The sequence below is a fragment of the Sceloporus occidentalis genome, unplaced genomic scaffold (genome assembly GCF_023333645.1).
Source record: "Sceloporus occidentalis isolate IW3139 unplaced genomic scaffold, rSceOcc1.0.p SCAF_12, whole genome shotgun sequence".
In the NCBI taxonomy this organism is placed as follows: Eukaryota; Metazoa; Chordata; class Lepidosauria; order Squamata; family Phrynosomatidae; genus Sceloporus; species Sceloporus occidentalis.
Window position 1 is genome coordinate 9,013,848 of NW_028316992.1, and position 24,715 is coordinate 9,038,562.

At 37.5% G+C, this 24,715-nt stretch overlaps 1 protein-coding gene across 2 annotated transcripts in view; it reads right to left on the bottom strand.

Moving 5' to 3' along the window:
• Positions 1–1,971: 1,971 nt before the first annotated feature.
• The window catches only part of LOC149305236 (ATPase family AAA domain-containing protein 2B-like), a 91,037-nt gene continuing 68,293 nt past the window's right edge, over positions 1,972–24,715 (bottom strand). Inside the window, exons 20-28 of one of the 2 annotated variants that reach the window (XM_089478107.1) lie at positions 24,157–24,292; positions 22,259–22,440; positions 17,715–17,874; positions 15,703–15,825; positions 12,458–12,595; positions 9,683–10,372; positions 8,295–8,395; positions 6,175–6,303; positions 1,972–5,269 (exon numbers count right to left, since the gene is read on the bottom strand). In XM_089478107.1, coding sequence (XP_089334233.1) covers positions 5,228–5,269; positions 6,175–6,303; positions 8,295–8,395; positions 9,683–10,372; positions 12,458–12,595; positions 15,703–15,825; positions 17,715–17,874; positions 22,259–22,440; positions 24,157–24,292 — 1,701 coding nt within the window. In that variant the 3' untranslated portion in view covers positions 1,972–5,227. Of the gene's footprint in view, positions 5,270–6,174; positions 6,304–8,294; positions 8,396–9,682; positions 10,373–12,457; positions 12,596–15,702; positions 15,826–17,714; positions 17,875–22,243; positions 22,441–24,156; positions 24,293–24,715 lie in introns of both variants that reach the window. The other variant, XM_089478106.1, reaches the window with a different exon arrangement.

Consider the following 24,715-nt stretch of genomic DNA (forward strand, 5'->3'; position numbering starts at 1 on the left):
TGTGAGGTCTATACCCTCATAAGGACTGAGCTCAAAACCCAAAGGGCTTCTCTTCTTCCTTAGCCAGTTTATTTATCCCTTATTGGAACTGTAGGTCCTTAGCCCAATAAGCAACCCACATAAACAGGGAGGTCACCAAATCAGCTCCGGTGGCAAGAGCAGGAGCCTCATGGGACCTGCGCAAATGGTTGTCCAAGTTTCTTAATTTCTATACTCTTAAGCATCAATAACAGGCAGTTTCAATTTCTTCATCACTTCAGTAGGCAACAAATACAAGCCGGAGCCACCTTTGCCACAGCACCTGACAGCTCTCCAGCATAGTCAGATCTGCAGTGTGAACCAACAGCACATTCTCCAGGGGCCTCCACAGAATGAATGAGTGAGTGAGTGAGTGAGTGAGTGAGTGAGTGAGTGAGTGAGTGAGTGAGAGAACCAGATCATGGTCTCCCAGTAAGGGTAGAATGATCCATTCCTTTCCAAGCCCCGAAAGCACTTTCCACATTATGCAATCAACTATCAACTCCTCAGCAAGGGAGAGTGTGGGACTGCAAACCATTTCTATGGAACTGAGACTGACCATCCCCATTGGGGGGCACAGCTATAAGTCTCCTAACCAACAAAGTGCAGAAATTCTTCTCAGAAACTGATCCTCAAGAAGAACAGAAAGTAAAAGGACAAAAATTTATCCTGGCTCTATGGTCCTTATCTGAAGCAGATGCATATTTCAAAGCATCTGAGAGGACTTATATGTTGATCTGGGACAGTGAGACTAAAGAAAGAAGTTTGGAGCCTTTTGAATGAAATGGATGGTATAACACTCCTTCACAGACCTGCCTAGCCAAGCATCAGGAGATGTTTGGTCCCAGTAATGGGCAAAAAATTAAGCTGAGACTAACCGTCACCATGGTCAGTGGGATGGCACAATACAAACAAAGATCTCCTGACCTTCCCAAAACCAGAGAAATTCTATTTGAAAACTGATCCCCAAAGCCAAAGCCACCAGAGCACAAAAAGCCCTGTCCCGGTTTGAGCTGAGGCAGGAAGAAACTGGGAAGGTGGGACTAGCTCTCCTTCTTAGAGTGATAAGGATGACTGACAGATCAAAAATCCTGCCTGTGAAGCGTGAGGGTTGTAGCATGAAGGATTACCTCTCCACATTGCAGGAAAATCATCATTATCTATGCATCCCATCTTAAGAGGCTATATGCCAATGTAAGTTATACATTAACAAGACTCCTCATCCAGGCTATTGCTGCAATTATTACACATGTCATATATATATATATACCACATAAGACAGGATGTTTCTATGCTGTCTTACCTTCAGGGCACTCAAGTTTTTCTTTCCCATGTCTGCAATTTTAGCCTCATGACAACTAAGTGGCTGAGGATGCTATTACAAGAGTGTGTGCCATATTCACATAGCAGAAAGTGGAAGAGACAGGCACTTTGTACAACTGGCACACAGCTTCTTTGCTGTAACTGAACCACAGGGCAACATTTCATTCCCAATTTCTGCACTTCCACCCAACAGAGGATTTTCTCTATGAAATATTTCAGCCGCTAATACACAACAACCTGGGGACCCATGAGAACAGCATGATTAATTTTGCAAGCCAGAGGGGGTTTAGGAGCTGTATATCTCAAAAGGTAACCTCTAGCAACATATCCAACTCCTGAAAGTGAAAGAGGTTTCAAAACTAGTTTATTGGGGGGAGGGAAGGAAAAGGAGGTGACAATTCAAAATCCCATTAAGCACATCCAAGCCTTTCGGCACATCTACAAAAGCGTTCCAGTCTTCATCCACTAAATACTTTCCGCATGCTCTAAGGTTGGATCTTCTCCTGCTGAAAAATGCAGACATGAATGGTACTGCCCAATTGTTTAGCCATAAAATAATAAGTGCTAACATTGGCATTTAATTAAAATGGAAAGAGTATTTAGAAACTCAAGGTTTTTTTTTAACTTGTCATCTTTATTCAAGTATTTCACAGCAGTTATATTACAAATTACAGTAAAATGTTCAAAATATCCAGAATTTCAAAAAAAAAAAAATTAAATAATTTACTTGGCTAACACAGGATGAAGTCAAGATGAAAAAAAAAATCAAGTGAAACACAATTCTGAATACAACTGATAGAATCCCAAATTTATCATAGCTGAGGAAGTAAGCTTACTTAATCAAAAAGTAGACACACATGAATGAAACCAAACAACAAGACATCCCCATTGCCTAGTAAACCAACATACAATATAGAAAAAGCAGGTATGAGCTCAAATTCAAGCCTATGTTGAATTTACATGAAAAAGGGGGAGAATATGGTGAGCAGCTACAGAACCTGCCATTCAAAGTATCAAACAAAGCCAGAAATGACCCCAACTTAAAAAAAAGAAAAGAAAAAAGCATGGGAAGACAGGTATTAGCAAAGAAAGACCCCCATAATCCTATAATAAATAAATTGGCATATGAGAAAACTCAGGTAACAGTACCAAAGACACAAAACATAAATTAATCACAGGTGAAATTCAAGCTTGCAAACACAATTAACTCCACAGCCGTGGTCGTCTTAGAGCAGTTTCATTATTAGCTCCACAGAAATTTAACCTCCATCTTGCCCTAGGATAAGGCCTTGCACAGGAGTTCATTGGTAATAATATTCATAACAAGAAACAGGAATTGATTTGTACAGATTATTGCCAATTTAATGTGGCAAAAATAATAACAACAAAAATACAGAGAGTAAACAACTTGACAACAGGAAGAGATTAACAGGTTTAACTCTACAACCACTAAGCTATTAGTAAAGTAAAGCAATACATGTTTTAACATGGTTCTGGAGCCAAAAGAGTGAATATATCATTTTATTCATGTTGCCCACTAACACATTTATATAAGCTAATTTATTTGAAAATCCTATAACATTTAGAGGCCGTTCTTTACTTTCTCTTTCAACATTCAGAAACTACTGAGATTTTTTTTCCTCTCCTTAGCTGACCACTTGGAAGCATTTTTAATGCCGGACTTGAATTTCAGATACTCTTCAAATTATTTAACAACTATATTTAAAGGATTTAAATTTGTACAAATTTGTTAAAAATGTATGCAGTTTTTTTCCTTTCACAAGTGCTGCTGCTACTTGAACAAAAGAACCTCTGAACTAGAATATATTTTTAAAAAATGCTGCAAGAACCTGAGACTTGCAAAAAACTGTTTTACCAGAAACTTGCTACAAAAAATCTGCTACATTTTATTTCATCAAATCTCAAAGTTTTGTAACAATTTTTTTCCATCAAAATACAAAATGCTAATGGGTTTTGACAGCAAAATATCCTCAACAGGAAAAAAAATGGCAATAAATATTAACAGAAAAGTGAGACATTCCCCACAATCAAATTTCTAAAATGAATGAACTACAAGTTTTAAAATATGCTTTCATTTTAATCGCACTTTCCCACCTAAAAATACAGCATTTCTACAGGAGTTGTGTTTAGAATAGTGTGACTAAATGCATATTACAGCTTAACAAAGTGGCATTGGGGGTGGGCCTAGAGAGGCTTGGCCAGAAGAAGAAAAAATCTCTAAGGTTGGGGGGGGGGGAGAGAAAAAAGGACATTGGATTACTGCAGTAGCCTAAAGCCACAGCCTGATTTTCAGCAATGGCCTACTAGTACAAGCTACACGTCTCGTGACACGTACCTTAACTTCAGCATGTAAACGGTAGCAAAACAGATTGCAGCTTTCTGTAAACACTGATGGTAACTAAAATACAAAAAGCTGAGGTAGTGGAGTATCTCTGCAGTATTCCAAGAACTGTTTTTGCTCAATTAAACCAAAACAAACTGAGTTGCACATTTTGGAAAAGACACTTCTGCAGTTTCAGATCATGGTATAAGTGGACACTATTTCATGTGACACTTATACCAAGAGCTCAACCATCCACCTGACCTTCTACATGTTGACCTACAACAAGTCTGACTTGTCAGAGGCTGCCAAATACTGACACTAGAAGAGAATTCCTGCTGCCTTAAAGTCAGCCTTCTCTTAATTATTAAAAGAAGGAGTTTGGGAGCTTGGTCACATCATTCAGCCCAAGAAAACAGCAATCTTTACAGGCCAATTCTGACATCCCAAAATAAACTAAATGAAAGGCCATTAAATGATCTTCTAATTAACACTGTTCAATATGGATTGTACTGAATAAGCTTGGTCTAATTCTTACAATCAGTAAAACAAATTTAGAGGACAAAACTGTCTCTTCTGAATATGGCCACCCAGCAAGTCTTTCCAAAATAACGGAAGTTCAGAAAGAAACCTGTTTTTAAGAACTCTGAAGGATTACAATGGAACATTTCAAATAAAAACAAAAAACACAACTACAGCCACCTTATATATCCACTGTGAAACTTTCACAGCACAGTTTGTTTGAAAAACTAATATACTTTTGGAATAAATGCATTTGACATTATTTCCATAATTTTGATTTCTGGAGAGCAACATATACATGTTAAAACATAGCACTGGCTGCCATCTGACAATATGAGAACCTGAAACTGTTCTTTGGGAACACAGGCTTTTGAAAATAACTAATTCTGTCATTGGCTACAATCCCAATCATTTTAAGAGCCTTCTCCTCCTCTTACTCCTCCTCCTTCTCCCTCCACTGACTATAAAGGCACATTGAAGGCAGCTCCAGAGAGCCTCAACTTCACATTATTGTATACCAAAGTAATTCATTTTTACCACAATTCTTCACTGCCAGCTTTAAAAACAGGCTTCTGTCCTTCACCTCAGAGAATAAAGGAAAAGGGAAAAATATTTTTTTAGAAGTTGCCCACTTACAAAACAATCAGTTACATCTGCTCTATCCAGTTTGTGGGTGTTTTGTTAGCCTGCTCCATTTTGCCTGAAGCTTCTCGTAAGATAATGCATGTAGACAGCAGAAATGAGAGCAGTTTCTGTAGCACCAAAATCTCCAAGTTGTGGCATTATATTCTTTATTTATATCAAGATACAAATATTATGAAGTTCTGTTTGGTTCTTGTAGGCTGGCTGGTTTCAGGTACCTGAGACAATAGCACCAAATTCATAACAGAAAATGAGACAAAGAGCGAGCATGTTAAGACCAAGGCTCTGCACATACTTGGTGCAACTGGAAATCGAATGGCTCAGAAGACTGCTCTTCCATGAGCAGCTTATGAAAAGATAAACCCGTACGTCTTGGAGAGTTCACAGGAATGTTTCAAACATATGAACTGTTCTTTCCATCTCCTAAAAGAAGACAGAATATTTTTATAACTATAAAGCAATATGACTATAATAATAGTTGTAACAGTTAAAAACAAAAATACCACTGCTGCTGTACAGAAGTATCAGAAATGTATTTATAAGACACAGATTCTCTTTGCAGGATACCATTACAAAAAGGGTTTATGGCACTTTCAGTTACAAACCAATTAATCTTTATTCTAATTAAAGCCAATCTAGCCCTCACTCACATTGACAGAAATAAATTTGGCCTGCCTTAAATTGAGCTTCACTGACTGAATCACATCAGTTTAGGACTAAACCCAACTGTAAGTCTATGTAGAGTAGATCCACTGAATCAATGGGATTTGTGTAAGTGTTCATTTATCATTCAGCAATTGATTCAAGGATTTGAAACATAATCAGGACTATAATAACTGGATTTAGATTGAATTGTGAGGTTTTTTAATTTCTATCTTTCTTGTGAACCACCTCCCATCCAGGTTTGAGAGAAAGGTAGGATATAACTCAACTTATGTTGCTTATTTTATCACTTCTCCACAATAGTGCTAATCAACAACAACTAGAAGAAACTCAAATAAGATTCTGGTAGCTATTTGTTTATTAGTTTGTATTCCACAATCCCAAGCATTCAAACAGGCAGCTACCACCAGTAATATATTACAACACAATAAAATAGCAATCAAAATCAAAGAAACGTAATAAAAATGAATGTGAAAATAAAATCCAATACGAAATATCCATAAAAACAGTTTCTAAGTCAAAGGCAGAAAGTCACCAGCAAGTGAAGCAACTGGGTTTGCCTTGGCAAAGGCCTCCATCACCTGGGAGTAGCCACCGAGGTGGGCCTAAAGGAAGTGTCATTGAAGAACTGCATTACAAAAATCACAAATGTTATGTAAAGTTACCTCTACAAGCTGTGTCTTGTCGTAATCTTTACGATGCCGGTAGATGCACTGATTAAGGAGTGAGTAGAGCCTCTCAAGCTGATCTACAGTCAGGTTATCACTCTTCTTAACCAACAAATCTAGTAAATGCTGTAAGCAGAAGTTGGCATAAATTCAGGATGAAGTGTGAAGGAAATCTAATTCACACTTTGCTTTCAAACAGTAAATGGGCTACAATAATTAGAAGCCAAATTATTATTAAACCTTTATTTACACCCTCTTCACAGCTAAGTACTAGAGAGAACATGGAATTGACATGCTTTTCTTGAGAGCTTGCAACACATGTATGGTTTAATCTAATAAGTAATGCTATGTAAATTTCATATTGATGGGGAAGATCATTTTTTTACTCAGCAGGTACAATCACTACTCTTGTGAAATCAAATGCATTCATATGATGGAAAATATCAGTACACTGACAAAGAGAAACATATCTGGAATGGAGCTGTGCCATGTATTCAGAGGTGAGCAGTTTTCAAGGCACAAAAGGAGTTCTGGGGACCCAAAAGCTTTTTTTGCACTAGCCTGCTGCTGTTTGGAACCCAAATTAAGTGCATTTCTTCTACCAGCTTTTTGTTTTAAAATAGTCCTCCTTCGTAGTAATAATGGCACAGTACAGAAGCGCCAAATGCGTCAAGCTGGTGGCATACTAGGGTTAAGGGAACACGCAGCAACCGCATGGTCCCTAACCCTAGTATGGCGTGGCGCTGTAACAATGGCGGTGCCCTGTGTACACGGGAGCCACCATTGTTACGTGATAGATGCATAGCGTCTGCATGTCGCACCGCACTTGTGACATCACGAATGTGCCACTCGGGCGTCACAATGGCGGCGCAAAAAGAGCCTGTTTTTGCAGGTTGTTTTTCCACCAGCAGCTGCAGCTTCCCTCCGGTGGAAAAACAGGCGCCAGCAGGCAGCCGTTTTTGGTGGTCTATCTCACGCCAATGACAACTTTTTGGCAGACTAGGGCCTGTTACAGACAGGCCAAAATAAAGCTGCTTCGAGTCACTTTGGAGGTATGGTATTTCAATGATACATGAGTCCTAAGAGTCTGGAAGCTGCACCAAAGCTGCACTCCAGTCCTTAGGACTGGAGCGTGGCTTTGGTGCGGCTTTTGGACTCTTAGGATGCATGCATCATTGAAATACCATACCTCTAAAGTGACTCGAAGCAGCTTTATTTTGGCCTGTCTGTAACAGGCCTAAGTATGCATCACACCATAGAGTAAATGAAACTATTTCAAAACGAGGTCAACACTGTCACACTTAAGCATATTTGCCCCAGTTATATTGTCACACAACCACATGGCCGTGTGACAACATCACTGGCATCAGGAAATCTGCTTTTTTAGAACTGCAAATGAAGCTGTGTAGAACACACCCTACAAGAGTACCACCTGAATATCAGATGTCTAATGGTGGGAGTAAATGTCCTTTAGATTCCAAACTAGGGCTGAGCTGCATTTCACTATGTGAATTGTGGGAGGGAAGGGCAGGAGTGAATACCTAGGTAACAAATTTATCTTTAAACTCTTTTACTCAGTGGTTTTCAAACTGTGGGGCAGGACCCCCAGGGGAGGCACAAGAGTTGTTCAAGGAAGATGCAAGACTTGGAGGGCATCTTATCCCTTATCCCTCCTCTTCCCAAACTTTTTATGTATAAAATTTACACATGTTCAGTTAAATCGTGAATTTATGTAAATAAAACTATTCTAATGTGAATGATATTTCCTAATAAAAAGCTAAAATATGAATATCCATGAGTGAATGAAAATATGCACACTAAATAAATGAAATATTTTTATTCATATCCTACATAAAATGAGGGGGGTGTCCATAACATTTGCATGTAGATGCAAAGGGGAGTCCCAAGGGTAAGAAGTTTGAGTTCCACTGCTTTTAGAGCACTAAAGTACTCATAATTTGGTCCAGATTTTAGTAAGTGAAGTCAATATGACAGACTGCAAATATAAATTGCGAACATTTTAATTTTATACAATTCAAAATTATTTGAGGGGGACAAATAACAAGAAACAAAATATTATTTTTCTGGTTTAATACATTATTTCCCACCATCCCTACCATTAATCTGTCGTGGTCAACAACAACAGGGGGTACAGGATCTTGTTCCTCTGGAACCTGGGCCAAAGCAACCTTACGAAGTTTCTTATTTTTAAATGTACCTGCAAGTCAGGAAGCAAGGGTAAAAATCAGGAGCTGGTGTTAAACAGTGTTAACTTCCTAGTTGTCTAAAAATGATTTGTAAAATCACAAATACCTTCTTTCAGGAGAACAGAGCTAAACACATCTCAAATAAAAAGCAAAAGCAAATTCAAAACCTCTAAAAGAAATGTCCTCTTTTTAAAAAGTAATAGAAATATGCAAGGTTTGATCCAGATTTAGGGGCAAGTATTTGAGGTACAGTAATGCATGGCAGGAGGTTGGACTGGATGGCCCTTGCGGTCTCTTCCAACTCTATGATTCTATGAATGGGGGTTTCCTTGCCGTCTCCACCGCCCCATGTTCCATACAGAGGATTGAGTGACCCCACTAAATACAGTGGGCTATAATACAAAGAGAAAGTGAATCCCCTTCCCAAACCAAGGTGGCTACACCTGTCAGCAGATCACTTCCATCAATGGAAGGCAGACTTCAAATCCAACCTAATAAATTTAAATAGCTGTTTTTAATCTATTTAGCAGGATGTTTTGGCAAACCCTTTGAGCACCCATATTATTCACCCTCACTTTCATCACCCTTCCTGTCTTGCCATCACCTTTGTCAGAGAACTAGGACAATCTAGAAGAAGGCTGAGCAACTGGTGACTCTTGTGGGTTGTTTTGTTTTCCCCCAACTCCCCTTTCCACTCCCATCCATGAGACATAATCAAATTTCCAAATAAAACTAGTAAAATATTCTCTCCAGACATTCACATTTTTGGCCATAATTTACTATCTGATTGGACTCTCTTGAGGTTTTATTACACAATTTGGTTATTCAGGATCATACTCACTGTCCACACACTCACACTCACACCCCAACTCCTGACTTCTATTGTAATATGCTGGATCTCACTTCTTTGTATCACATAATTACCTGAACTTAGTTCAAATCACTTTTTCTCCATAGATTTATAGTGAGCTCTTGGTATCCACACTGGGGTTTGGTTTCAAGACCCCTGCAGGTACCAAAATCCATGGAAGTTCAAGTACCACTATATACAATGGGGTAGTAAAATGGTGTCCCTTATATAAAACGGAAAAATTAAGGCTTGCTTTTGGGACTGGTTTTTCAGGGTGGGAAAATATTTTCAAGCTGTGGATGGTTGGATCTGTGGATGCAGAATCCATGCTTACAGAGGGACAGCTATACTTACCTGGCAAAATGGGAATCAACTACTTTTGAGAATGGACTTTTTACTATGTTATCAGGCCTGAAGATAGGGTGCATGGGATATTTATTTTCCATACCTTCTTTATCTGATTCAGTTTCTTTAGTCTCAACATCTGTGCCTTGTGGTTTTTTCTCATTATTGCTGCAATGTGGTGCTTCACTGCCAGGATGTTTTATCTGTTCTACTTCTTGACTATCACTTGAAGCTTCTGGGTTTTCTTTTTGGTAATCATCTGTGGTTGCAGTTTGTCTCAGAGTAGATGTGTCAGTAATGCCAGAAGGTGATACAGCATTCGACGATTCACATTTGCCATACTGACATGTAGGAATAGGCATCGTACCAGAGGCCTCACCATTTAAACAGTCTCTCTTGAATAGTGATTCCTCCTTAGATTCCTTTCCTACATTCATATCTATCTTAGTATTTACCAGTAGGGACTCATTTGAACTTTCTTCTGTGGATGGGATACTATTTTCTTTCCCCACTGTCCCATTGTTAAGTCTTTGTTCTCCATGTATATCCATGATATCACAAGATGATTCATCATTTGTCAGAAAGAGGTCTCCTGTTTCCTCCCCATTCTCCTCAATGCAGTCTGTACTTCCCTCAAGTTCCCCATTCTCCATCAGTTTGTTGTCCTCTCCTTGATTTTCATCATCTGCAAACTTGGCATCATCATCATCTTTTTTTAAATTATTCACTTTTCTCTTTTTAATAATGCCTTTGCCCCACTGTGAACGTCGTCTTGATTTCCTCCTTAAACGAACTAAATCATAAAGAGACAAAATATTCCTTATAAATACAGACGTATGTGCAGAAGTGATTAATGAGCAATGGAACATATTTATTTGGGACATATTCAAATACTGTATCTGTTTTTCTGACACAGATGTCACCTAAGGAGCTTAATATGCTCATAAAAATATTTCAAAACTATAAAACATAGTCCAAAACACAGATATGATAAATATCAGCAGCAACAGTTTGAAAGAAACAATTAATTTGGCCATTCCAAAATGCCCTGTGAAAAAGTGTTACTGCTCAATACAAGGGAAGTAGTGATGGAGCAAAAAGGTCCTTTCTAGGAAAGGCATGTAATTATCAAATAGTCAGAAGATTTACTCAGATTGTTGCTTATTACTCTTGAGTACTTCCACTGAATTTATAAGAAGTGAAAACTAGAGTTCAACTGATTATTTAAATTTTTAAAAAATTCCTAAATATAATCTGACAATAACAAAACATCCATAATTAATAACTAAGCATTTACTTAATTTTAAAAATATAATTAATTACTATCAAAAACAATCTAGCACAGTATCCTCGACTTTCTCTTGTGATAGGATGTCCCAAAGAAATACAACCTTTACAAGATTAAGAGGAAAAAATATTTTAAAGCACTTCATAGAAGATAATGCTTTAAATATTTCAAGTCTATACTTGTACTGATCTATGAATATACAGTGCTCTGTATCAAAAATACATGGTCTGCCAATTTAATACAGTACTACATGTTCAAAAGCACTTCAACAGAACCATAAAAAACTTACACTAAGTAAATAGTTCAAAGATGCAAAACAATGTGTGCTTTTAACACCATCTACTGGCAATAACATGGAATCATCTATGTTCCTTTAACTCATCCGTGTAGTACATTTTTAGAAGTTTTAGCCTACAGAAACAGAAGTCTCAACAAGACATGCAGGCAATGCTGCATCTCCATCACATGCAACCAAGCAGAAATGATAGTAATGCCAGCCTGATCATCACTGATCTTAACTCATTTTATGCACACAAAGTTTCAAAGGCAAATTAGCAAAACACACTTCCTAGCCTTCTCTCCACTCGCACCATGCTCCCAGGAACATAGTGAGATTTTCACATTATCTTCTTCCTTCTAGCATAAGGTTATGGAAATTGTCTTTAGAAGCCATTTATAAACTGTAATCCACTAAACATATTGATGCTCTGAAATCAACTTAGGTTCTGTAGAAACTGACCTACCTACATTTTATTCTGTTATCTCTCAGTATAAACATAAATGTTGGCTATGTACTTACAAGGAAAGAACAAACCCATGGTATCAAGGCTATTTAGGCTAAATGGTAAGTCTAACTTCCAAAGACACACAAGAGATCCGAAGTGGTTAACATTTATGTCTACATGCTTTTAGTTCACGTTCAGTGTGACAGCAAGGCAGAATGATACATGTATATGTTCTACCAGGATTCTTCCTCTCTGCCACTTTTCATGATTTTGTTACCAATTATCCCTATGACACCCTTATGTCATCTATATGCCACCAGCAATAAAACTCCACATCCAAGAGTAATTCATGTCTCCTGCATCACAGAAAGCAGTGAGTAACACCACTACAAACTAAGAAGCTTATAGATTTCCCAAGATCTCAAGTAGCAGCATTTACCCATTTGCGAACCAAATGAGAGCAATGTGGAAACCATACCATACCCATTGCTTGCAAGGATGAACCTGGGAAGAAGTTTATATTTTGCATTACCCACCATAGTCAGTAGTTTTGCAAAAGTCATAGATTTCAAAAAAGTGAGGGCAGAAATATAACTTTGTGCTTGGTTCATTTCAAAAAGATAAGCGAACTAGTGAAATAACCAAGAAAGACAGCTGAACCGGAGTTCAGCCACCAGGGACTCTATCATTTCTAAGTCAATTGTTTAGGGAAGAGAAGATAAGGAAGAAAAAGGTGCAGGTTATGCCTTCCTTACTCCAAACTAAAGTTGGAAATAAAACCTGTCAGCCTGAGGAGAGGTGGTGGCCGTGATGGCAAATGTACATAAGACTGATGCTTTCTGCATAAATAATCTCAAACACTTACATGCACATTTATTTGCAGAACTGTGCCAAAGTGCCATTGCATTTTTTTGCTTGCTCTGGAATGCTTCTTCAACTCTAGTTTCTGTTTTCTGTACACTGGAACCATGAGGAGTTATTTGTTCTGCTGTTACTGATAAGCCTGTGCATAGAAGATAAGCATATTTATTTAAATAATCCTGACAGTATTAACTAGCTATTCTAAAAAAAAGCATGCTGAAATGAAGCATTAAAACCCCACAGCAATTAAATGCATTTAGAGGGATATTACAAAACAATGGTTTATGTCAAGAATATATTGGTTTTTCTTACAAATGAATGTATCAAATATACAGCAATGGAATATGAAAAACTGGTAATAGTTTTTAAAACTTCATTGTTTCAAAGATAATACTATTTAGAATTTATATAGGCCTGCTGTATTTAAAAAGATTCACACACTTTACATTGTAATCTTTACAACAACTCTGTAGAATACCTTAGTACTATTTTCATCTTGCAGAAGTGAACACAAACCAAATCTGAACAAGAACCAGAATTCAAGGAACAGTTTCAGGCAGGTATGTAAGTACCAACAGGATAAACTTGCAAGGCCTATCTGCAAATCATGTAATCCAATCAGCTTTTGACTTTCCAGGAAAAACCTGCTTTGGAATGGCAATTTAGAGCAGAAAGATGAAGCAAGGTTAAGAATCTAATACCACTCATCCCAGGCCACTTTCTCAATCTATATTTCTCCTCCTAAAGTGTAGGGTGGTGGCTTTGAGATTGTATTAAACATGCATGTGTGTAATTAAACCATCAATAACACTCTCACACAGCTGGGAGAATCACCACTGAGAATGAATTCAGTATTTTCAATCCCTTGGCTGGGTTGCACTTTACTTATAACTCTAAATCCAACTAACTCTATTTTTTGTGAGAATGGAAACTGAGGAAAGCAACCAAGTGAATAAAACCAAGCATCTGCTGTTTTCTGCCATACAGAAAACAGAATTATATGAGATGAGCGCAGACCTTTTAGTCACCAGAAAGATTCGGGTGAGTGGGAGTAGTTGCTGCTTGTGCACAAGGTTTAAGGCTATGGGCTTAATGATATGGCCTGCCACCAGGTCACATTATTAAGGAAAGCGATTATGCCAAACCAAACCAGCAAATGTATAACAGCTGCCAGAAAAGGTCAGAGTTAATCTTGATTTCTTTAAAAAGAAGTCGTATTAGCACATGCTTTATAAGTGAGATGTAATTATTATTTTTACAATGGCTCAAAATTGGTCTTTTAATTACAATGTAAGGTGTTGGTCAGCAGGCTCAAGTTTGATTTCTAGCTCACAAAGGTCTTCCCCACTTCTTCCTTCCCTTTATATTTCCTCTTAATTAATAAAATTAATTTATTAAAATGTTTAATTAATTTTCAGGCAACCGATGGCTTTGCAGAATACAAGCTTTCATCAATCAACCAAACTTTAAGATATTTTAAAATCTGTATAACTATTGTCACTTGATGTTCTGTCTAATTTACAATTCTTGCCTTTGTATCCAGGCATTCATAAGCCAGTGATCTGTTTAACGTACAATTTGGCTTATTGAACTGTTGCTCCTCCCTCTGAACAGAAGTAAGTGATTTTAAAATACCTACATTACAGAGCATTCCCGTTTCTCTTTTGTACCACGTTAAACTATTTCCTTCAAAGTCATCATTTCAAGAACAAACAACCATAGAACCTTAAGATGTATTTTCACAGTGGACTCGGATTCAGAGATCCAACTAGTAGAAGTAGGCAGTCATAGGATTACCTTTTGACATTTCCTACCCTTCCTGTCCCTTGCAGTCCCCTAAAACTGCTCCCAAGATGTTTGAGGAACCATGCCTAATGTAGCAATATGGTACAATGGCCTGTGGGGATAAGGAGAGATGACAGAAGGCCTTCTCTGAGGTGAGCTCTTGCTTACATAAGGTGTTTGTCTAATTTCCTTCAACCAATTGTATTATTCTTCTCAGAGACCTTCTGCAGGGTATCTCAAGTCTCTGAGGCTAGGTTTTGGGACAGCGAAGAAAAGAATGCAGAGTAAGGTCATCATCCACTTACTCATATCACTAGAGGATTTCTGATCTAACCCATAGTATTTTCAGTGTCTACAACTCAAATCACTTTAGCCAAAAATACTGCCGCTGTAGAAGAATTGGATATTCTTGCAAAACAGCTCAAAAAGAAACTTAAAAAAGCCTTTCTTAAGTTGTAAAACAGATCAAAGGTATCTTCATAGAACAACTATGCTCCAAAACACACTGCAGAAATAATTCATCTTAAGACTGCTTTAACTACCCTGGCTCAGAGCTAAGAAATCCTGGGAATTATACTTTATTGTGGCACCAGAGCTCTCTGACAGAGAAGGCTAAATATTTCACAAAACTACAGTTCCCAGAAATCGCTAGCATTGAGCTAGGGCAGTTAAAGCGTTCTTGAACTGGATTATTTCTGCAGTATGTTTTGGACCAATGTGTAATATAAAGGTACTTTTTTCTAGTAAATTAAAGTGGAAGAATACTTGAGTTGAAATGTAAATAAATACCATTTGATCAGCACAGGATACATGACATTGTTTAGGCTTCAATTTTCAAGCTCAAAAGGGATGCTTTTTACTTGTATTTGTTAAGCATTTTCTAGGAAGGATGCTTATTTTCTGAAAGTTCATGTAATTTTAATATGCAACTTCAAATAAGATTTATGTATTCAAAAACCTGTATATAAGATGATGCCTAAAATACACGATAATTGTTTCTTGGCTTATTCTTCCAGCAATGAATTGCTTTCAACAAAGCTTATCAAACTTTAGCTAACATACTTAAAAGCTTCTGTGTACTTGTGTACTCCAACCTTTCAATGTGGGACGAAGTCTACATCTAACCAGGAGGGCTGAGTATCCTAGGCTGCTGTCTCTCTTTTTCTACAAGAGCTTTGATCAATGTAACATCCAGCCACTCAGAAGATTTCGTTATGAAAACAGTAAATGTTTTCAAAAACATATCCCTTCTCCAACAAATCAACATATTAAACTTAAAGGTTCCATTCTCTAAATCACAACAGTGCAAATCTAGAAATATTTCAATTATAACAGCATTATTTTGTTTGTAACAACTGCTGGTTATAGATAATCCATCTAATGATCAAGGATTCAACTACATTTATATATTTTTACTGTCACAGTAGATCTAAGATATAGATCTTTAAAAAGAAATGATAATACCTCTCTTTTTTCTTGCTTCCTTGATTTCTTCACACATTTTATTGAACTCTGGATCCAGCTCAGCAGCAATGATAGCATGTGCTGTGTCCTTCAAAGTACAGGCTCTGTGTCTAATTATTTTATCTACAAAATTAGCATAACTCACTTTAACAAAGATATTTCATTTATTTTTAAATTTACAAATCATCTTAATCACTGGAGTGCCCAAGGCAATGACACAAATACATGTTTAAAAAAATACATAAATCATCACATAATTAAAACTACGTAAACAATTAATATTTGGAAATTAAGTAAGTTAATATCCACAGATGAAATCAAACAATAAAAATAACCATGCTGGTGCCTGATGAAATAAATGCATTCTTATCTTCTAAGCCTTAATACTAACATTGCTTGGCAGACACATTGATCAACATGAAGCTTTTACAAGTGGCACTTTAAGCCAAAGGCCATCAAGCTACCATGTATAATCATGGGAAGCCTGCCTTCAGCCCATCTTAATTTTGGAGAGATCAGGGTGTTCAGGTGTGTGCAAAGGCTTTCCTCCGGGGGGGGGGGGGGGGAGAGAAAGAGAATTTTATCAAACCTATTAATGAGAAATCATACTTGAGGCACCTGCATTTCATGCAAACATGCATTATTCACAAATAGTAAGGTTTTAATATTACATGATAAAAATCTACACTGAAAAACATTTCAAAAACAAAAAGTCAGAGGAGGGACATTTATCACAAGACATCTGATGCTAGGACTGTTCAAACAATAACCAGTTCACATCCTCAAGTATAATTAAATCAACAAGTATACACTCCGTGGTAGTAGAGGTTTTGCTGAAAGAACATAAATAAGCTATAGGGCAAGTCTAGCTATTTGGGTCCAAATGGGAAAGACGATCTCTGTTAGATCTCTACTGTAAGATGTAATTAAGCATTTTGAGAATACTTTGAGTAAGAAGCTATATGAAAACCTATGTTTTGCAGTTCTTAACATGCAATAATGTGAAGAAATAATGATTTAATACAAGATACTTCATTAATAAAGAAATAGCAGATTCTACTCTACTCTATTCCTAATGCTGTCCATTATTAATTTGTCAATAGCTTACTACCCTGTCATTATACTCAAGACCTGTTTAGGACATTGTTACATTAGTAATGGAACTGAAAGAGATTCAGAGGCTATGCAGACCGCTCCTAAAGGGCGGCCTGTAGCTGCCTCCAGCTGCACTGGATCGGAGCCACAGCAACCACACGCCACGCCCTGATATGGCCTTTCCAGAACACAAATAGAGTCGCAAAAAGTGGCTCCTTTTTACACCCTGGAAAGAGCACAACAGCTGTGACGCTGTGGCTTTAAGGCGTTCCTTTGGCGCGGCATCGTGTGAACACATCAGAGGAGTGCCATGATGCTGCACACCGTATGGAGCAGCATGCAGCATCACGCTGACCTGTGGGCGGAGTCGGGGTGCATCGTGTGGACACCATGCCCTAACTCCAGCCCCAGGCTGTCCTTTATGGCCAGTGTGCACAGCTCCTCAATCTTTTTCATTAAGTCTTTTTAAAAGAGAAACCTTGCATATATTTATGCTGAAGCAGGTCCCAATGAAACCAGACTACTATGAAGTAAAAATACTTTGGGATCCAAAGAGTTCCTTTTCAAGCATGTTGAAGGATTCTGGTACACACAACTGAATTGTAATGTGTTTTCTGAACAGCAGGCTTCTGTACTGTATCACAACTTATTTTGAAAGATGTATGAGTTCTTGTTGTTTTAAGGGTTTCCTTGTAGCATCTGGAGAATAACTAGAAGAAGCAAACCCAACTAAAATATGTAGCTCTTTCAATACTAGCTAGTTTGGGCCAGGCACTTTTATATCTGCAGAGATATTGGGCAAGGTTTTAACTGAAATACATTTATGAGATGTAGCTTACACAGATACTTGAGCTGCAACAGGCTAAAGAGTCATGTCCTTTCATGTTCAAGCAAAAGAAGATGAAATATTTTCTTACCACCTGGATCTTTGTCAGGATTATATTCCAATGCGTTGCTACAGATGAGATCTATGTCTATTAGAAAATCCTTTGTCGTTAAATAGTTGTGTTTATCAATTTTAGTTATTACTGTAGACAGGTCCATTGGTTCCTTAATAACTTCAAGATAATCTGAAACCTATAACCAAATACCACAGTAAAATGATACTGTTATATGTGCTAACTTTTAATATATATACACAGTATAATAATTGCAGTATTCATATTGTCAAACAGATGTAATGCAAAACATTTTCATCCATAAAGCTTTCTTCTAAAAGGTAATTTTAAAATGTTTTCTGTTTTTAATATATCTGAAGATATATGGGGCTTTTTCAAAGGTTCAGACACAAGGAAGAAGAGTATAGTCAAATACATCACGCAGATCCAGTGGTCATTCTGTTGATAGAAGTGCTTCTTCCAGCAAACCAGTAAGGGTATAATCCTCACGTCCCCGCCCCAGCATCCTCAAAACTGGATCTGCAGGCCTAAGAACCCCAGATCAGATTTTCAGGCACACAAAGAAGAAAAACAAGGAAGCAGATTTCCTGTTGTGTAATGTTTCCAAGGCAGGCTCAACTGCTGCTAAGCAGGTTCCCATGCTCCCAGGAGCAGAGAGAATCCTTATGGCTGAAAAGCAGATTCCAACATAGATGGTACATTTTGTAACAGAAACCTATGCCACAATTAGGAAAAGGAAAATGGAATTCCTTCCACCATATTCTTGCCACTACTGCATACTGGTCATTATATCTGCCGTGATATGAGGATCAGGCCTCTCCACAGAACAGGTATGACATTTAAATGTCAGACATCAGACTCTCCATTCCAGTTCTTCCCTTGTGTAAGTACTCCCCACCAATAACAGTCATAGAATCATAGAGATGGAAGAGACCACAAGGGCCATCCAATCCAACCCCATGCCATGCAGGAATACAAAATCGAAGTATCCCCAACAGATGGCCATCCAGCCTCTGTTTTAAAACCCCCAAAGTAGACTCCACCACGCTTAGAGTGTATTCCACTTTCGAACAGCTCTTTCTGTCAGGAAGTGCTTCCTAATGTTGAGATGGAATCTCTTTTCCTGTAGTTTAAATCCACTGTTCCATGTATTATTTTCTCAATTAGCAGAAAGCAAGCTTGCTCCTTCCTCAATATGACATCCTTTCAAATATTTAAACATGGCTATCATGTCACTCCTTAATCTTCTCTTCTCCAGGCTAAACTGCCCTAAGTCTCTCCTCATAGGGCATGATTTCTAGACTCTTCATTTTGGTTGCCCTCCTCTGGACATGCTTCAGCTTGTCAACATCCTTTTTTAATTGTGGTGCCCAGAACTGGACACAGTATTCTAAGTGAGACCTGACCAAAGCAGAATAGGAAGTATCCCACATACTAATCTCAAGAGTAACATGAATACAACTAAAAAGATTAACCAAGGAGAGGAGGAGGGAGAATGCCTCATTACAAAAACTCTAGACAGATCCAATTATATGGCCTCACTTTGCACAGATATCATATGTGTATCTGGCCAGAAGAAAGTTTACATTGTTAAAACTACCGTGTGCAAACATTTTTTAAACTTGTATTACACAAACTTATATACATATGGGACCAAAATTACTTTTCTGGAAGAATTAATTAATTAATTAATTGTATTTTGATTCTAATCTCAGGCAGTGCTGTGGAGGTATTCAGAATTAATTGTATGCAACAGCCTGTAACTGTATCCATCTAAATAATTTTTCAGTAATAAAATAAAGAAAATTAAAATAAAATTATTATTGTTGTTGTTGTTGTTGTTGTTGTTGTTGAAGCCAATGGGCTCCAACAACAGAATAAAAATATAATAACCTTCAACTGAACTTTATTTAAAATCAGTATGGCTTGTTCCAAATAAAGCTCAGGATTTACTCCACACATCTCTAGCAGCCATCTAGCTCCAGATCACTAAACAAAGTTTGTTATTAATGAATTTATATTCCTTACATTCCACAACAATAAATATTCACAGTACCCTTAATCCAATCAATTCTCCTCATGAGACAACAGTCACATTCTCTTGACAGCCACTTTCTTCTACTTCACAGCTGAACCAAACAAAATGTTCTAGTCTCTGCATGTAAAAAAGTTCACTATGATACCACACTATTACAAATCCTCCGCCTAACACATTCAAGAACACCTCGGTGACAATGCAGTCTCCAGCCACCTTGTGATTAGCAGCTTTTTCTTTCTCTACTTCAAACTGTGACCAAAAAAACAAAAATCAAAAGCTGTACCACAAGTGCATTATCTAATAAAATGATACCTTTTAGTCTTACGTAACAATTATAGGCAAGCTGCTATATACTATTTTTAAAAACACACACACATTCTGAACTATTCTGGAGTGCAGGATAGGTGAATGGATGCAGATTAGGGAACCCTGGTGGCACAGTGGTTAAATGGCTGTACTCACTCACAAACCACAAGGTTGTGAATTCAATACAAACCAGGGGTTCCGGGTTGATTCAGCCTGGCATCCTTCGGTAGGTCACTAAAATGAGATTGTTGGGTTCAATTAGCTTACGCTTTGTAAACTGCTTAATACATTGGAAAGTGGTATAGAAATGTACTTGCTATTGCTATTTGATAATCACCCATGATCAAAAGCCACCAGAGACTGCTGATGACTCCCATCTTTATGCAGCAGTCAATTTGCTTTTTTTTTTAAGTTTGAATTTTAAACTAGGTAACCAAAATCCTGGTCCTAATTCTGGGATATGTTTCAGCATTTTGTATAACAAGTCAAAATACACCCCCCCCCCCTCCAAATGATGTGGCATGCCACTCAGCTTGACACTAAAGTTGCTCTGAACTTTGCACCAACTTCCAGTTTCCAAATTATTTCTGAATACCTCCACAGAACTGCCTGAGATCAGAATCAAAATTATTCATTTTTCTTTCACCTTAGTCTGGGGAGAGCATTGCAAATGCAACCAGCAGAATAGAAGACATGTTCAACACAAGTGATGTGTGGCAAGTATTTTGTGAGCCTATATACAATTTTTAAAAATTCCAATTCCAATCCCCTTTGGTGACCACTTCTTTTTCAGCCTGAAAATCTGCCTTTTTGAGAACTCTGGCTACTCCTGGGTTAGCATCTTGTCCATTTTAGAGTTTTGGAATGACACTCCTTTTTCTATTTTGTAAGATATTATTTTTGTCAGCAAACTCCAGTCATTTTAGATTTTTAATCAAGGGCTGAAATCCTGTTGTTATTCCCACGTACAGCAAATCTACTGATTTACCTACATATTGACTCACAATTCAACAATCAATTTAATGAGTCCACTCACACTATTGCTGGGACTACCCAACAGGATGTCAGTCAAGTAGTGTCTTGTAGGGACAAAGCCTTTGGTACAAAAAAGTTGGTCACATAAAACAAAAAAAGATGTAATAACGAAGGCCAGGTCTTGATTTGAGCCACGATTTAACACTGGAACTTATTTTTAATCAACAGCTCAGCTTTGGAACATTTCAAATGGTATCTCGAAACAGAGTGGTTCTGAACGTATGCCACATGCATTTCTATAATTTATATCCCACTACTATACATTTAGGACGGTAGAGTGGGCTTTCAGAGTAAAGAGAATTGCTTCCAAGATGTTTTCAGCTTTGGCTCAACTCAAAAGCTAACCATTGGTTCAACTACACATTTGCAAAACACAGAAATTTAAAAAAAATATCTTAGCTCTTTAGATTTAGATTTGTATCACATGAGCAAGCATGCATGCTGTCCACCAAACAATCAACCCCCAAACACCAGCATAATACAAATTACATTTTTCTAACACATCACTACAACTTGCTGTTTCTTGGGTAAATTATCTGTGCAAAATTCACTTTTGAAGTTGACCGGGAAAAGGACAGATGTCACAAACGTAACTGTAAACTTGATCTAAAAATCACTAGTACACAAACGGCCCTTAAAGCATATTTGCTTTGCTTTATGTTGGGCATTTGCATTTTTGTTTAATTGTTTTTTGTTTTATTTTAATTTTGGTCTGAAGGTAAATTTGGCATGTTTAGCTGTAACACAAATGTAATTAAGCCAAATCCTATCTTTTTTGTTTGGATTTTTACAAATGGCTACACAAGTAATCAGTGAAATCAAACACTATAGTTTTAGCTTTAGATTTTTCAGTCTTTTCTTCAGCTAGAAACCAACAAGGAGAGAGATGGTTGCTTAATTTGTTGAATTTTTTGAAGTAGATGCTAGAGTTCAATAAAAAACATCAGCATTTTCAATAGCTTAGTGCTGTTTCTCCAGGCATCTACTTCCGATAAGAGAATAAGATTATTACCACAGATGTGGCCTGAACAATATTAAGTTCAATAGTATGTTAGTATTATGGCTAACAGGTTAGATTATAGATATCTTGTGATAATTAATATAATGCCTTTTTTGATTAATTGCTAATAAGGTCAACTTCATCGTTTGCACGTTACTGAAACAAGACCTCTTCAATATCCACCGGTTTGCTGAAGATGTTAAAGCGCTTGTCTGTGGCCAGCCTCTTGGTAACATCCCTGAGAAACAACCGCAGCTCTCTCAGTGTGTTTTCTTCCTGGTCCTCCATTCTCTGCTTTTCTGCCTCTGACATCTGGCGGGTAGGAGATGGTAGGGCAAGAGGGAGCACCTCCATGTCAGAAAGAGCTTTTAAAAAAGAATGGAAAACTCAGGCAAAACAGACTCTTCATTGTGTATTCTTTGAAAAATTTATATTACTAATAAATTTTGTACTATTTATATTTTGCATAAAACCAACAACTTTGCACCCCTTATCTCAGTTTTGCAGATCAAACTAGAAGAACTCTTTTGTAGAAACTTTACAGTATTTATGAATGACAGTGTTCAGTACCAGAACCCTTTCCTTCACGGAAAGAGAAACATCATGGCAAGACTCTTAACGTGCTAGATGGCTCTAAACAGCTCTATAAGAGACAGATTAAAAGAGTTAAAGCCAAAAAAGATTTCTATTGGTTTATTTGGAAAATGCATATCCTCTCTTCTCACTGAGCAATATTTAAGGCAATTTACAACAACACAGGTGTGCAATACAAGCACACACTAACAACTTTTAGTCACAGAATTGATGGTGCAGGCTGCAACATGCTTCCCTTCAGTTCTGTAGTCTTGCGGTAACTACTTCAACCTCTGCGAAATCATATGCCTGGCATGTTATGAAGACACTTACTGCAGTTCCACAACCTTTCCACAGGTACTGTATGGCACTGGTGCCCTTGCTTTCAAGTATGTAATAAATCCCAAAACCTTTTTCCATGTGCTCTACTCACACATCAAGTACATTTGTGACCATCAAAGAACTGTCCCTTGCCTTTTGGATCTTCATGTATGGAGAAACTGCAATCCATGGATTACATGTGGGCCACAAGCTAATGATCACTCAATTTTGAAACAGCGATTTCCATATATTAATTATGCTTTGCATGTATGAGTATTTTCTTTTGTCTTTGCTCATTCTTCTATTCCTTTGACTGGATGAACCTGAGGCCCAGCATTATGAGACGGGGCGGGGGGGGGGAGTATCTCTACATATTTTTCCTTATCAAATTTAATTTAGAAATCATGTTATGGCTCCTTTAAGTCATATTTTTTTGCTCATTTCTACATTGTTTTATCAGCTACATAATATCAGTTTTGAGGCCAAATAATCAAAATATTTGGTACACTATCTATTTGCTTATGCCTTTGGGGAGATTCTCCTTGGAAAAGAGCTATATAAAGGAATATAAATATTGTAAATAAACAAATACAGGTATTGCAATGTCATTTTAAAATTGCCCACCACTTACCTAACACATACTCCTAGCATGAAACTTATCTTTTCCCACTGAAATAACGTACTAAAATGTATATTTTCATTCAGCTAATCACTACAACTGCAAGATATCATTCCTGGCTGCTCACTTCTAGTTGAGGTGTACATCTGGATTTAGGACTTTTATTAAATGTGCTTTACTTTACACTTATTTACAGAGTACTTCATTGGCTATTCTGTGCTGCATTCATCAAATTTCAAAATATTATTTTGGAGTTATTCAGTGTCCCGTTGTTTCACTATCATGAATGAGTTGGTATTATTTGCAAACTTAGCCACATCAGTGCTCTTCATAAATTCCATAGTTATATGAAGTGGGTGGCTGTGAATGGGCTTTGGGCTCCCACCCTCATTAATACACCATTTCCATCTTCACGTGGGGACAAGTGACCCTGGGAAAAAGCAGCTTCACTGGATAAGAAATCCATAGCCATCACTTCTGATATCACTTCTACTTTTATTTGAAACAGAACCCAACAGGTGGAAGGAAAGATACTGTACTGTCTGGATTGCACAGAGAATTAACTTACCAATTTGTTTCCTCCTTGGAGGAGGCATTGATGCCTGATTGAGAACCAGCTCTTGGAAAAATTTACGCCTGTCTTCTTCACTAGGTCTCTGAATATAAAAAACCTCTTCATACTGGATTTTAAAGATGCACTTCACCTATTAGTGAAAAAACAGAGGACTTGAAATACTGAAGTTCCTAGCATCTAGTATTTGACAGTGCCATTACAATTCTTCAAAAATGTTTTAAGTGTCATCATTCCACAAACACATTACTCTGAAAACACACCTTACCTCATGCATTGTGAGGGACAGTCATGTTTTGGGGCCCTTTTGCACTGCACAGTTATAACATTATGGTGGCACTGTAATTGCCATGACTGCATCCTGTGGGATCCTGGGACTGGCACTTTGGTCAGAGATACCCGAGAAGGGTTCTCTGGCTGAAGATTTTAAAGGACCCTCTCTCATCTGCCAATCTCAGGACTCCATAGGATGCAACAATGACAGTTAAAGAGAAATTGTTGTTTGTTGTTAATGGCTGTCAAGTCGGCTTTAACTTAAGGCAACCTTAAAAATGAG